Source organism: Chiloscyllium punctatum, chromosome 9 (assembly GCF_047496795.1).
Source record: "Chiloscyllium punctatum isolate Juve2018m chromosome 9, sChiPun1.3, whole genome shotgun sequence".
Classification (NCBI taxonomy): Eukaryota; Metazoa; Chordata; class Chondrichthyes; order Orectolobiformes; family Hemiscylliidae; genus Chiloscyllium; species Chiloscyllium punctatum.
Window position 1 is genome coordinate 25236121 of NC_092747.1, and position 16448 is coordinate 25252568.

The 16448-nt window shown below is 38.5% G+C and overlaps 1 protein-coding gene across 1 annotated transcript in view; it reads right to left on the reverse strand.

Annotated features, from left to right (window-relative positions):
* Positions 1 to 3649: 3649 nt before the first annotated feature.
* Positions 3650 to 16448, reverse strand: part of LOC140481220 (proteasomal ATPase-associated factor 1-like) — a 45067-nt gene continuing 32268 nt past the window's right edge. Inside the window, exons 9-12 of the mRNA XM_072577069.1 lie at positions 14234 to 14349; positions 8058 to 8140; positions 6415 to 6497; positions 3650 to 5843 (exon numbers count right to left, since the gene is read on the reverse strand). Coding sequence (XP_072433170.1) covers positions 5766 to 5843; positions 6415 to 6497; positions 8058 to 8140; positions 14234 to 14349 — 360 coding nt within the window. The 3' untranslated portion in view covers positions 3650 to 5765. The remainder of the gene's footprint in view (positions 5844 to 6414; positions 6498 to 8057; positions 8141 to 14233; positions 14350 to 16448) is intronic.

A 16448-nucleotide genomic window follows, 5' to 3' on the forward strand; every position in this document is an offset into this window, starting at 1 on the left:
CAACGCTAGGAACCTAGATTCAATTCCAGCCTCAGAAAACCGCCTGTGTGGGTTTCATCCACTTTCTGATTTCCACCTCAAGATGTGTAGATTAGGTGAATTGGCCATGCCAAATTGCCCAGTGTTCAGGGATGTGCAGTTTAGATGAATTAGCTATGGGAAATGCAGGGTTACAGGAATAGGGTAGGGGGTTGGGTCTGGGTGGGAAGCTCTTCAGAGAGCCAATATAAACTCAATGGGCTGAATGGCCACTTCATCACTAGGGATTCTCTGATTCTAACTGCTGGGCTGGTACCACGCATAGGATGCCTGGGTTTGGATTGCCAAAGAAAATCATCTTCGTCCAACTCAAGGAATACACTTGATGAGAGAACAAAGGAAACGTTTCAAAGATTCCCTGAAGGCTTCCCTCAAAACAGCTACATAAATGTCAACATGTAGGAGACCCTCGTTCACAAGAAATCAACTTGGAGGAACAATGCTTCAAGAACACACGTTGGCTAAAGGAAGGATGGAAAAAGAACAGTAGAAAGGAATGTCAGTAATTTCAAGACCAATGATCAATTCCATCTCCCGGAAATACCTGCCAAACTAGTGGTTGGAGTTATGGCTCTAGGATTGCACTCATAAGCCATACAAAAAAAAAGTATGGAAGAATCAAGAACTAGAGCTTACCATTGGAAAACAAAAGGGTGGTTAATTTAAGACACAGTTTAACAATAATACTTTTCTCAGGGGGTTGAGGGTCTGGAATTCTCCTCCGTCAAAGGCAAAAGCAAGCAAAACCTTTGAATATTTTTTAAGGCAGAGGTAAACATAGAAAATGAGAGCAAGAGTAGGCCCTTTGAGACAACTGTACCATTTAAAATGATCATTGTTAATCATCCAACTCTCTACCATGTACACGCTGTCCTTAGCCTTTGATTAACAGGGGATTAAAGGTTATTGGAGTAGGTAGGAATGTGAAGAGATCAGATCTTATTGAATGGCAGAGAAAGCTCAAGGGGCAAAGTGACCTTTCCTGCTAATTAGTATGTTAAAAGACTTCAACTGTTTTTAAGGTGAGGTGGCAGGATCATCCTTCCAGGAGATATGCAATGCAAATAAATAATATTGAGTTTAGTGAAAGGTTTTTGGTTGTGTCAATGGAATCAGTCAGTGACTACAATATTTAGTGTGGAGTACAGGTACCAGCTTCAAAGAGCACTTGACTTCTTCATATTATTCCTATCCAGACAACATTGATTTTATTCCTCAAACAATGTATGTAAACTTTCCACAAATGGGAAAAAGCCATTATCTGTTCTAACGGAATACTTTGCCTGACAACTCCACCTCAAAACTAGTACTACTGACAAGAAAATGTTTTTATGATGAAGATTTTGAAAATTGTTTTGTTTACTTGTTTAAATCATTCCCAAACAAATTTGCCAAAAAGTTTAATGTAGCTGTTACAGATTTCAAACATGAGTTATAATCGGCAAAACACTCTGGTTGTAACACTTCTTTTCGTTGGTCTCACAATATTGCTTATTAGATTACTTACAGTGTGGAAACAGGCCCTTCGGCCCAACCGACCTGCTGAAGAGCAACCCACCCAGACCCATTCCCCTACATTTACCCCTTCACCTAACACTACAGGCAACTTAGCATGGCCCAATTCACCTAACCTGCACATTTTTGGATTGTGGGAGGAAACCGGAGCACCCGGAGGAAACCCACGCAGACACGGGGAGAATGTGCAAACTCCACACAGAGAGTCGCCTGAAGCGGGAATTGAACCCGGGTCGCTGGCGCTGTGAGGCAGCAGTGCTAGCCACTGTGCCACCGTGCCGCTTATACACAGTTAAGTGTATTGCTATCAAGGTCACAATGACTTTGGCTTTAAATAAAGAATTTGTTACTTGAGAAAATATAATGTTATTTTCAAGAGAACACATTGATTGTTAGTCCAGAGGTACATTGCATCCTATTCACCACACAGATAAATTTACCTGTAAGTTTGAGTTCACTGGAGGCATAGGCCAACTCACAAAAGCAGCATTTTTGCCACAAGGCCAATAAAGCATACAGAACTATTTCAAATTGTAACGAGTACTCAATGTTTTGCTTTTTCATCCCACAACAAATTTTTCTCTTCTTGCTTTGTGTTTTCCTCTCCACGCCTACCATCACTGAGATGTATATGTTTTACTTGAGATCAATTATCAGGATGAGACTGAATTATACACTCTATTAAAGCTGAGTCATTTGAGATGCAGGTGGCTCCTGCATATCTGAGGTGGCAGTACAAAAGCTGGAGATCGAAATGATGAATTTTCAGTGAGGCTATAAATTTGATTTATTTTAAAAGATTGTCATAGAATGTTTTGATAGCTGTACTTTTGTTTACACATCTTTTTCAAAATAGTAGGTATGTCAAAAAAGTAACATAGCAACAGAAGGTATGCAATATCTGTATTATAGATGGGCAACTGCTACAGTAGAATTGCATTGGATTATCAACCAATGAATTTATATAATCAGCAAAAGTATGGTTTGGAACATAATCATAACCTTTTTTATTTCTAATCATCTTCTGTTTTAAAGATTGAAATTCATAAGTCAATGTAAGTGTAGTATTCTTGACACCTTGTCTTCAAAAAGATAAGAACGAACCAGAGAGGAGCATGAAGAATGATTCCAATATTCAAGAAAACCCAAATTATGCAGGTCTTCAAAACGGTGAAATACAGTTTTAGTCTACTCCATAAGCAACAACTGCTAAATAATAATACCTTGTGGTCACTCAAGGACTTTAAGTTATAAACCTTAAGTTATCCTGACATTGTGGCTTGAAAGTAGTTTTGGGATTTGCATATTAATGATTGAAACCTGCAATCCAATTTAAAAGAGGTTTGTTCAATATATCGCATCAGTTGTATGAGACTATGGTCTTTTGCTATAAATCCTGTGTCTTATGATCCTGCTCCATTAGCTACCTGACAAAGGAGCAGCGGTCTGAAAGCTTGTACTTTCAAATAAACCTGTTTGACTATAACCTGGTATTATGAGATTTTTTAAACTTTGTCCACCACCTACAAGGCAGAATTCAGCAGTATGATGGAATAGTCCACACTTGCCTTGACGAGTGTAGCCCCAATAACTTTCAAGAAATTTGACACCATCCAGGTCAAAGCAGTCTGTTTGACTGGCACATCTATAAACATTCAATCCCTCCATCATTGACACTGAGTAGCAGTGATCATCTACAAGATACACTGCAGAACTTCACAGAAATTCCTTTGACAGCACTTGCAAACCTGCAACCACTACAAACTAGGACAACGGCAGCAAATACATAGGAACACCATAACCTGTAAGTTCCTATCCAAACTCACCATTCTGACTTGGAAATATATTACTGTCGAGTCAAAATCATCACAAACAGCATTGTGGGTGTTGCTACACCAAACAGTTTGCAGCAGTTCCAAAAGACAGTCCACCATCACCTTTCCAAGGGCAACAAGGGATGGGCAATAAATGCTGGCCCAGTAAGGGAAATCCACATCCCATGAATGAATACAATAAACTGATGTACAATAATGGAAGTTCAACAATAACACAAACGGTGATCCATATTTTATGTTACCTCAAAAGTCCACACAGATATATGCAAATGTATTTATTTAGTCACACCTAGCAGACAAGGGCTTTGTAAAAGGCTCAATATAATTATTACTTGCTGTAGGTAGTTATCGAGCATATAGTACAGCTCGTGTTTTCATTGGTCCACATAAATAGACTGGTGTAACAGAAATTTCTGCTGCCTACAAGTCATGCCTTCATAGGTGTTCATCAAGAAAACCAAATTAAATTTCCACCCAAGACAATGAAATTTGATGGAAGACATAATTACAAAAGAAAAAGTAAAAAAAAACTGAGAAACATATCTTACCAATATTGATTCTGAGCCAACTTAGCTCTGTAATATGGCTAAGTATTACATTTTTTAGAAAGAGCCAAAACAGAACTGCAGAACAACTTTTATTTTCTCAGTAATGATTGCTCAATTCTGTGGACTAAGCCCTATTATTGCCACACACAATTTAAAAGAATGGAGAATACACTGTAATTTTTACCACCAAAGAGCAGAATAGTATGATCTCTAGAAATCTGAAACAAAAACACAAAATACTAGGAATGCTCAGTAAGGTAGGCTGGATCTATGGAGTGTGAAACACAGTGAACGCAATTAAGTGGAGCTGAGTCCACGAGAAGATTAGCCGTGATCTTATCGAATGGTGGAGCAGGCTCGAAGGGCCGGATGACCTACTCCTCCTCCTAATTCTTACGTTCTAATATTTCAGGTCAATGACATTCAGTCAGAACTGGGAGAGTTAGACATTTAATATATTTTGAGCAAGGTGTGGCTAGGATAAAGAAAAATGTCCATGATGCAGTAGAAGGTTGGAGAAACAGAAATGACAGAAGAGTTCACGGGGTTACAGGGTTAAATGGAAAATTGAGGAAGAAAGTAAACAATAGGTGAGCTTTTGCCTGAAACATCGATTTTCCTGCTCCTCGGATGCTACTTGAGCTGCTGTGCTTTTCCAGCACCACTCTAATGGCCAGCATCTGCAGTACCCACTTTCGCCTAAACAAGAGGTGGGCCTAGAGTAGGTCTGAAAGCAAAAATAAAACTAAAAGCAAAACATACAACAAAAATGGAATAAAACAGCTTGGGAAACAAAGGGCTGCTCTCTCTGTAGTGCTGTTATTCACTCTTCAAACCATCCAGCCCCTTCCCATCGCACTGCTCCATGTAAAAACAGAGAAGTCACAACATTTTTATTTCTCTTCTCACCAAAAGACCAAATACTGCTCCCATGTGAAGTAATGATTGCATTTGATAATGTTGTATCAATTTAGTCTACTATATTCGCTGCTCAGTGATCTTCTCTAAACTGGGAAGATCAAACAGAGTGGATGATTAGTTTGTGGAACACCTATGGCCAGCCCACAAGCATAACACTGGGCTTCATATAACCAGTCATTTTAATTCTCCACCTTGCTCTTACACGGACATCTCTGTCCTTTGACTACTGCACTGTTCCAGAGAAACTCAATGGAAGCTTCAGGAACAGCATTTCATCTTTCAACGAGGCACTGTGTAGCCTTCTGAACTTGATAACGAGTTCAATAATTTCAGACCATAAATTGTGTTCTCGAATTTAGTTCTTTACATGTTTTGGCTTTTCTCTTATTTTCACATTCAGAAATAGCACATTTGCTCTCGTTGCTTGTAGGGCCAAACTCATCATTCAATCTTGCTTGTCCTCTGCCTTCACAGACATTGTTTTCATGTTGTCTCACCCACATCTTGTTTAAAATGCATCGACATATCTAACTTTTCTCAGTTATATTGAATGGTCATTCACTTGAAGCATTAACTTTATTTCTTTCGACATAGATGCTGCCTGATCTGAGTAGTTCCAAAATGGTACTTTTTTAAAAACCATCCTGTTTATAAAAATATTCATAATGACTGACATAATGCAATTATTACAAAGCAGTACTTAATTTAACAACTTTTGTGGAATTCATCCCCTTGTACATGCTAATGAGTCTAATACATACCGGATAGCAATTCCCAGGACCTGCATGTTGGTCTGCAGTCCCAAGGCTTAAATGTTATTGTTTTTCACTTTTAACAATGGTATTTAACAGGTTAAGCTTCAAGTTCTTTATCTGAAGTGCCCTCCTTATGAACAATATAATAGAGTTCAGAAATTCAGCAGTTGGTACTTCCTCACAATGCTATCTCTGGAGCAAGTGTAGGCAAACTTCTCCCACAGAACTACCTGAAATACAAGAATGTTTAGAAAGATAAAGTATATTAAACAATATAAGATTTGTCAAAATGTACTGTGCAGAGAGGCATCCCTGAAGTGGTGAACAATGACAATTCCCAAGATTGGTAACAGGAACAAAAACAGAATATGCAGGTGCTAAGTTATTAGATATATTCTACTAAAATCTTTAACATTCACAACTCAGTTTCAACTAAAAAATAATGATTTTGACATCCAATTATTCAGAAACTGAAAACCGACACATTTTTAAAAAGTCACAAATCCATGCTCTTGTCACCCCAAGGATTAAATGAAAGCCCAAACCACACATTGTAATTTGAATTAATATTTTACAAAATTAAATTCTGTACTTTCATAAATTGAGGAAACTTGCCATATTTAATACTGGATATAAAATTAGTTTAATACGTTACTGACAAGTAGAGGTTTGAATTTCCAATTGCTCTTAGTTAAAAGCTAAAAACTCTGACAGAAAAATTACACACCAAATTTCTAATGTTCATATTTGAGATAACCAAACATGATTGATAGAAATATGAAGCATTATTGTTTTGCTTACCTTGTAAATGGGGTCACAGTCAGGCCCAGAAAATTCTATTACATAATCCTGATCCTGTTGAATGATGTAACAACTTCCATCACCTGAAACAGTAAGCGAGATAGATTTGAAGGTTTGGCTGCTGGTTTGATAATTTCTGATCACCGTTTCAGAGCTGTTATGACACAGCTGTGGAGTAGGTGGCACTTGAATCCAGACCTCCTGGAGGTTCAACTGCTTTGACCATGCTCCAATAAATAAGCCACATTATTACATAATAAAAGCAAATTACTGCGGATGCTGGAATCTAAAACCAATAGAGAAAATGCTTAAAAATCTCAGTAGGTCTGGCAGCATCTGTAAGGAGAGAAAAGAGCTGACGTTTCAAGTCTAACTGGGCTTTGACAAAGGGTCAGTTAGACTCGAAACATCAGCTCTTTTCTCTCCTTCCAGATGCTGCCAGACCTGCTGAGATTTTCCAGCATTTTCTCTTTAGGTTCCACATTTTTACATGTTTTATATATATTAACTTCCAGTTCGCATGAAACCATTTTTTTTTTTAAGATTACTCTCACACCTCACCCACTGCTTCTGTAGCTGCTTATTTGGAGGTACAGCTTCATTGTTTACGCACAAGCATGGCTACCATGTGTCAGCAAGGAACAACTGAAAGGCTGTTACATAAGTACAAGCTTATTCTTGTTCCCACAAGACAACCAGCTATCACCAAGAGTCAACATGCGATCAGAAATATGACACCTAGGTGATTGACCTTCTGTATTTTTTGTTTCCATAGTCTGCTTCATGCTTTCCTGGGCAGTTGACTTTGAGCTGAAAGGTCTCTTGGTTATCTATGGTCAACATGCTACTTTCTTAGGATGAATTTGGTCAGTTTTCAGCTGAGCTACTCAACTTATCCAAACTATCAGACCTGCAGGTAATGAAGCAAGTAGGCATCAAACACAAACTCTGCCTCGTCAGTCACGGATCAGGGATGGGAAAGTATTGGGGTCATGGGGGGGGCCATGAAAGCAAGGATGAGAGTTTTTTTTAAAAATCAAAGCTATGTCTGACTGCGAGGCGATCCAGTGTGGATCAGGGAGAATGGAGTGTGATAGGTGCATGAGACTTGACACAAGTAAGGACATAGGCAGTAGAATTTTGGATCTCTTCAAGTTTACAAAGGATAGATTGCAAAAGGCCAGCCAGGGGAGAAAGAAAAATTGTGAAAGCTTGAACAGTAAGTAGCTGCATGTCTAACATAATTTCCAGAATGGTCGTTTACTCACAACTACCTTAGGTTAAAGTCAGTTTCAAGACGGCTACAAGCAATCAAGTACTTCAAATAGAGCTAAGGGTGGGATGGTTGAATAGAGGTTAAGGAAAGTGAACTGTTGATAGTGGAGAATAAGGTAGATGTAGATGGAAATGGATCAAATTATTATATTCTGTATAGGTTATGGAATAGGTTTCTATACCTAAAGGTTTATTTACTTTTGTAAGAGACAAAATGACTGACGTATTTCCAGTTGAGACTGTTTTTCAATATTTAACTCTGATATATTCTAATATGATCACATTTCTTAATATGGAGCATGTTTCTTGTATTGACTTTTTGCATGTGTACCGAACAGATGGAAATTGAGAAACAAATGCTATCTTACCATGGCTGGCTATAAAGCCTTCTTTACAGGGCAACAAAGAGAGCACTGGGGATCCTGATCGATGGATCAACTGTAGAGGGGTTCTGAAGGCAAAAAAACAAAGTGAGCTAAATCTACCTTTGTAAAATATAAACACACACTCCAGGAGATTGTGACACAGGAGGCTTTTCTAGCAAGCACAATTTTCTGTCTAATGTAAAGTTATGGCAAACAATGCTCAACCACTCAACTCCACTTAGGAATGCAGGAAATAGGAGCAAATGACCATTTGACCCTCCAGCCTGCTCTGAGATTTAAACAGATTATGCCTAATCACCTACTTCTATACCAATTTCCATTGGTATTCCCATTTCCCTTGAAATTATTATCTAGAAACATTTTTTTTGTCTTGAACATGCTCAGTGATTGGAAATTTCTATCCCAGAGGATTGCAGATGCTCAAAGATTCACCAGCTTCAGTTAAGAAATTCCTCCTCATCTCGGTCTTAAATGGCCTGCCCCTTGCTTTCTAAGAATTTCGTAAGTTTCAATGAGTTGATCTAATTCTTTTAAACTTCTCAGAATACAAGCTCAGCTTACCCAAACTAGCTTCATAAAACAATCCCACAGTTCCAGAATTAATCTGGTGAACCTCACTGCATTCATTCTATGGTAAGTAATCCTTCCTTAGATAAACTGTGCACAATACAGTTGCAGTCTCACCAAGGCTCTGCAATTGCAGGAAGTTAGCTTTGCTCCTATGCTCAAATCCCCTTGCAATCAAGGCAAATATACCACGTGCTTTTCTAACGGCATGCTGCAGCTGTGACTCATGAAGGAAGACACCCAGGTTCTTTTGGACATTAACACTGCCCAGCCTCAACATGAAGAAGTACTCTGTCTTTGTTATTTATTTTGGTACATAAAGCAGAGTGTTGGAATAACTGGATCAATGACAGAATGACAGGCAGATAGGATACAAGAATCAGTGCTTGAATCAAAGCTGATCACCATCTGTTTAAATGATCTGAATCGGGGGGCCAAATGTAATACTTCCAAACTTGATGAGAGAAAACTAGGTGGAAATGAGTGGGCTAAGTGAATGGGCAGAAATACTCTGCTTTATGTCGGTTAACCAATTCTCAATCCCAAACAGTATATTATCCCCAAGCCTTCTGAAAACCCATATTCTTCACATCCACTGGTTCTTTTTTTTTTAAATCTATCCTATGACATACCCAAAAAGCTTTCAACAGATTTGTCCAGCACAATTTCTCTTTCAAAAATCCACATTGAACCTGCACAACCATATAATTATTTTCTAAATGTCAAGTTAGCTTTTTTTTAACAACACATTCTAACAGTTCTCTGACTTTTGATGCTAAACTAACAGGTCTACAGTTCTCAGTTTTCTCTCTCGCTACATCCTTAAAGACTGGAGTAATATTTACTACTTACAGTCTGCTGGAGCCTATCTAGAATCAACAGAATTTTGAAAGATAGTCACCAATGCATCCATTATCCCTGAAGCAGCATTCTTCAGGATACAGCTAATCTGGTCCAGCAGATTTATCAATCTGTGCTCTAATTAATTTTTCTACTATTATCACTTTGTTAATAATAATTTCTTTCAGTCCCTCATTTTCATATGTCCCTTGATTACATAGCATTTTGGGGTTTTTTCTTAATTCATTCAGAGGATGAGGGCATCTTTGGCTAAGCCGGTATTTATCCTTACACACTGACGAAGAAAGATTGGTGGAGTTGCCAATAGTGCCAACGACTGTGAAAGGAAACAACATGATGTGGATAGACTGGCAACTTGGGCACAGAAATGGCAGATGGAATTTAATCCAGACAAACGTGAGGTGATGAATTTTGGAGGATCACATTTAGACGTGAATTATACTGTAAATGGCAGAACTCTTAGTAACATTAACATACAGTCAGATCTGGGCATGCAGGTCCCCAATACACCAAACGTGGAAACATAGGCTGCCATGGTGATTAAGGTGTATATGGCCTGCTTGCCTTCATCAGCGAGGGCATGGAGCGTAAGACTTGGCAAACCATGCTACAGCTATATAAAACCCTTGCTAGGCCACATTGGGGTATTGTGCGCAGTTTTGGCCACCACACTACCAGAAGGACGTGGAAGTTTTAGAGAGTGTGTTGCCTGGTCTCGAGGGCATTGGCTATGAGGAAAGGGTAAAAAGACTAGGATTGTTTTCACTGGAAAGACTGAGAGGAGACCTGATAGAGGTCTACAAAATTATGAGAGGCATAGATGGAGTGTATAGACAGAGGTTTTTCCCCAGGGTTAAAGTTTCAATTACAAGGGGGCATAGGTTCAAGGTGGGGGGGGGGGGGGGGGGGGGGGGGGGGAGTGGAATTTAATGGAGATGCGAGGGGTAAGTTTTTCACACAGAGAATAGGAGGAGCCTGGAATACACTGCCAGAATAGGTGGTGAAAGCAGGCATGTTTGGCAATATTTAAGAGGCATCTTGATGGTTACATGAATAGGGAGGGAATAAAAGGGATATGGACCGAATAAAAGCAGAAGGTTTGTTTTTTTCATTAAGTTAAGGCATAATGATTGAGACAGGCTTGGACGGCTGAAGGGCCTGTTCCTGTGCTGTACGTCTCATTTGTTCTTTTATTTTCTTCCATGAAAGCAAACAAAGTAATTGTTTCATTTTTTTCACCATTCCTCTCTTTTTCATTGTAAATGCTCCTGTCTCCAACTGTAATGGACCATCACTGTCATTGCTAATCTTAGAATCTTTGCATCCTTACAATGTAGAAAGAGGCCATTCAGCCTATCAAGTCTGCACTAATCCACCAAAGATTTATTCCTGTTCCCTTTCCACCTAGACCCAAACCACCCATCACAACATGGGGTTTTTAATCACAGTTAATCCATCAAACCTGCACATTATGGGGCAATTTTTAGTGTTGCCAAACCTGCACATCTATGGACTTTGGGAGGAAAGCTACACAGACCTAGGGAGAAACTCCACATAGTCTCCCAAGGTTGGAATCGAACCGGGTTCCCCTAGTGTTAGTACATCAGTACTAACCACTATGCCACCGCACTGCCCACATCTTTTCCTTTTAAAATACATAAATAAACTTTTAGAATCAGCTTTTATGTTGCTCGCTAGCTTGTATGTCGTATTCTCTTTTTCCTTTATCAGTTTCTCTGTCATCTCTTGCTGGATTCTAAATTGCTCCCAATCCTCAAACTTACCTATTCTTTCCGGCATGCTCATAAGCTCCTTTGTTTGATGTATTACAATCTTTAACTTCTCTTGTTAGCAATGGCTGAATCTCCTTTCCTGTTGGGTTTTAGCATTTTAAAAGGGTACGTAATTGTTATGGACCATAAAATACGTTAAACACTAGACATTAGCTGTCTATTGTCAAATTCTTTCCTGTATTTTTCCAATCCGCCATAACCAATGTGCCCCTTAAATATTTCCAATTTCTCAGATTGAAATGAATTATATCATTTTCAAACTAAAAAGAAAATTGTGACACATTATGATCTCTGTTCCCCAAAGATTTCTATACAGCATAAGTTATTAATTAGCCCTTTCTCATTACATACTATTATAGCTAAAATAGCTTACTTCCTAGCTGATTCCTCAATCTAGTGCTTTAGAAATCCACCTCATACACAGCTTAGGTATTTACTTTCCAAAGCATTAGCACTGATTAAGTTTGTCCAGTCTACATATATCTTATCTATTATTATATTACCCGTGTTACATGATTGTGTATAACATAACAGTTTGGTGACCTGTAAATAACTCCCACCAATTTTTTCCCCTTTGCTGCTGTTTAGCTCCACCCAAACGGATTCTTTTTCTTGACCCTTTACTCCAAGATCTTTTTTCACCAATTGATGACTTCATCCTTATAAACAAGGCTATCCTTTTAACCCCCACCCAATCCTTTCCATCCTAAATAACTAGTATCGCTAAATAATCAGCAGCCAGTCCAGATCTCTATTTAACCATGTCCAAATAACAGTAATTAAATCATATCCATTTACCTTGTCTAATCCTTAAAATCATAAACCTTGTTAATTCTACACGTGTTCAAACAGAGTGCCTTTAAATTTGTTTTTTATTCTATTATTCTGCATTCTGGTTCCATTCCTGATGTCTGCCTTCCTTTCATCTATCTTCTAACTTTGTTCACAAATGTTCTACTTTTTGTCACCAGTTCTGCTTCCCTCTGAACTGAACTCCCTCTCAGGCTCTCATCCCCTGCCAATCTTGATTAACCACTCCCCAACCGCACTACCAAATCCTTTCTGACAATAATTGATGGTTCTGTTCCCTCGCAAATTGTTCCACTATTCATAAAGTGGTAGTTAGCTTCCTTAAAAAAAAACTTACTTGACATTCAACCAATCCCCAATTGCCCTTCCCTTTTCAAGAACCTCCTCCCAGTACCATATCTACTGCTCAGAAACCTGAACTTCACAAAATGCCTTCACCCTTTTCAACACAACAGCCCTAACCAAATGACATGAATGACTTCTTGGACGATGAGTTGTAACTTTGTTCCTATTCTTTGCAGTACCCATTACAGTTGATGACTCTATCCTTCCTCAATCTTTGTTGTCCAATTCCATGGAACTGCCCTTGCATGATTTAATTCGCACCCATTTGAAGATGACCCCAGCAATCACTGTTTTGCTCTCCTTCAAATAATATCTGAAAATCTATCTTCGGCGTTGTCTTCTTTATCTACACATTGTATGCTGCAGAACAGTCAGTATTCATGTGTATGCGAATAGTATGCTAACTCTATACAATCTCCCAAAGATCCAATCTGTTACAATGTTCTCCAGTTCAGTATCTGCGAGAACAGAGCCTTAAACCTTGGTGCCCACAAGTGAAATTCTTACCATTCTGTTCAACCCTAGTCTAACTTCAAACTCTACTTCCAAATGTAAGACCACTTACTTCTACTTATTCAAAAACTCCATCTTCAAGCTGTCTGTTGTGTAGATCCTACTTAGTGTCTTTCTCACTTGATTTTTTTTTTGCAGACATTCTGATCAACATTCACTTAATTATCCTTGCTTAGGTAAAATGGTCCCTATGTCTCCAGCATTGCCCATTTGAAATTCTGATAATTGCCCAAAAATCTCTCTTATGGTCACCCTATCACCACCCACACACCTCCAGCATATTTATAAACAGATTCCACCATTAGCAGCACAGCATTCAGTGCTTTCAGTGCCACTCTTTTGAGCTCCCTAGCTGAACCTCTTTATTCTCTTAAAGACGCTCACACATCACTTAACTAGGCTGATCTGGTCGAATAAACTTTCTTCTTGCTTCTACTTATGTTTGTGAGATAAGGACACTTTTGCAATTTGATAACAATCTGCAATAATAGTTATGATTACATGTAATGATATGCTGCTTAAATACTATAGTATACAATGAAAATGTCATGTTGAGGTCATGTGACCCAGCCCATGACCAAGGCATTTTCCAATGAATTATAGAACAGCTAAGGCATAGATGGAAAATACTAATTAAAACCTATTTAAATATTAAAACTTCAAAGGAATTTTCTCCAATTCGCCATATGATTTCCACTAGCTAAAAACCAAATTTAAAGATATTTGCTAAATTTAAGTGAAAAGAATAAGCATGTTTTTCTTGAGTAGTGCCAGTTTATATCAACTAGTAACAAAATATCATTAAGTATCTACAACTTAATGATATAACTTATAAACAAACCATTTGGTCTAACAGGCAAGTGTTTATGCTCCACACAAATCTCCTCACACCCTTCATCTAACATCAGCGAGTCTAGAGACCTTTATCCCCTGGTATTAATCTAGCTTCCCCTCAATTCAAGAACTACTCATTTCAATCATCGCCTTTTACAGTGAATTCCACTTTTTTCACCATCCTCTTTTATATTAACTGCAACCCAACCTGGTGTCATCCTGAAATTGTACCTTTGATCCCTAAATGCAGATCTTTTATGCGAATAGTGAACAATTGTTCTAGCAATGATCCATGTTAAAACACCACTTTCTACCATTTACCAATCTGTGCTTTTAAAAGATTTTGTAAATGTGGGACAATATAATCACAAAATGAACTGAACATCCAAGCTAATCACCAAGTTGATTTAGGGTATTACCACACAGCATACTTACTTTGTGTTTCGAACATCCAGCTGATAAATGTTACCATCCTGTGTTCCTGCAAGGATATATGTACTTGAAAGGAATGTACAACAGTTGAAAGCATCGGATCCCTCAAACATAAATATCTGAAAATTCACAATACAGACATATGTCAGATATATCTGTTGTTTTTAGACTGAATGTGTTAGGGCTTTGAGGTATTTGATGGCATTTCTAGATTTAAAAAGATACCAAGAGACACTATGATTGCACTCCACATTCCTCAAAAACAAAGCTAATTTCAACCTCAAAGGAATGCCTCTGCATACAGATTTTTTTTTGTTTTATCAGTCCTTCTTTCCTTTTGCAAAAAGTAATGTCATCATTTTTAATTCCTGTCACATTCCCTGACAAAAAGAACTGCTTAGAGACAAATACAAGATTGCAGCTCAAGCTGCCAAACATATTTAATTTCCCTCAGGAGAACTCATGACACAACCCACCAGATTAAATGATATTAAATCACAACATAAATTGGCATTCAGCATTCATATCTAACTACATGCATTATAGTGGTCTTGATATGATCTTAAATATTGACGTAAACACTAAAATATTTTAAGGCATACATTCCTACAAGTTTCTTTTATTGGAAATCAATATGCGAAGCATGAATGTATCAAAATAGTTTCAGTACAGAATAATGGAGGAAAGGAGCCTTCATTCTTGCACTGAATGTTTTGTTTGTATAGTACTTTGGTATTTACGTTAAGAGTCATATTTATTTGAACTACTTTTTTGTTCCCTATCCCACTGAAATATTTGTGCTATTTTCATAATGTGTTTTACTTTTATGTGAACTCCTATTATTATATTGATTTCTGCTCAGTCCAAGAACCATAAAACAATGCAGCAATACCACTTGTTCTGGCTCTTATAAAGGGCTAAGTTGACCCATTTGCCTCCCCTTTTACGCAGTAGCCCTGCAAACGTGTCCTTTAAAAGCATTTATCCAACTCCCTTTTGAAAATGATTAATGGATCATTTTCCAGCTCCCTTTCAGGCATTACATTCCTGATCAAAACCATGGTTTAAAAAAAACTCTTCATCTCAGTTCTATTAATTCTACCAACCTGTGTCTTCTGGGTATGGACCTTTCTTATGGAAACAGCTGCTTTTTATTTGCTATATCAAAATATTACATAATTTTGAAAGCTTCTATCTAGTATTGGGCAATGAAAAAGGATGAATTAATAATCGTGCTGTAAAGGAACTTTTGGGAATACTGATCATAAGATGATAGAACATTGAACAAATCACTTCCAAATGTAACAATCAGAAATGATGATCTTAAATAGACAATAGACAATAGATGCAGGAGTAGGCCATTCAGCCCTTCGAGCCTGCACCGCCATTCAATATGATCATGGCTGATCATTCCCATCTTAAATCTATACAAAGGAAACTGAAGGTATGAGGGACAAATTGACTATAGTGAATTAGGTTGTCAGAGTTCAAATTACATATCTCTTTAAGGCTCAAAAATGTTTTCTAATCAACATGTTCAGAGATGTTATTACACATCCTCTGCCACTGCTGCCACCTACAAATGGACCCCACCACCAGAGATATATTTCCCTTCCCAACCCTATCCACTTTCCAAGAAGACCATTCCCTCCCCGACTCTCTTGTCAGGTCCATGTCCCCCACCAATCCACCCTCCCCTCCCGGCACCTTCCCCTGCCAGTGCAGGAATTGCAAAACCTGTGGCCACACTCCCCTCTCACCTCCGTCCAAGGACCCAAAGGAGCCTTCCACATCCACCAGAGTTTTACTGGCACTTCCACATGTCATTTACTGTATCCGTTGCTCCCGATGCAGTCACCTCTACAATGGGGAGACAGGATGTCTACTTGCAGAGCGCTTCAGAGAACATCTCCGGGACACTTACACCAACCAACCCCACTGCCCCGTGGCTGAACACTTCAACTGCCCCCCTACTCCGACAAAGACATGCAGGTCCTGGGCCTCCTCCATTGGCACACACTAACCCACCTGACACCTGGAGGAAGAATGCCTCATCTTCCGCGTTGGGACCCTTCAACCACACTGCATTAACATAGATTTCACCAGTTTCTTCATTTTCCCTCCCCCCACCTTATCATTCACACATAGCACCCTCTGTGTGAAAAGGTTGCCTTTTAGGTCTCTTTTATATCTTTACCCTCTCACCCTAAACCTATGC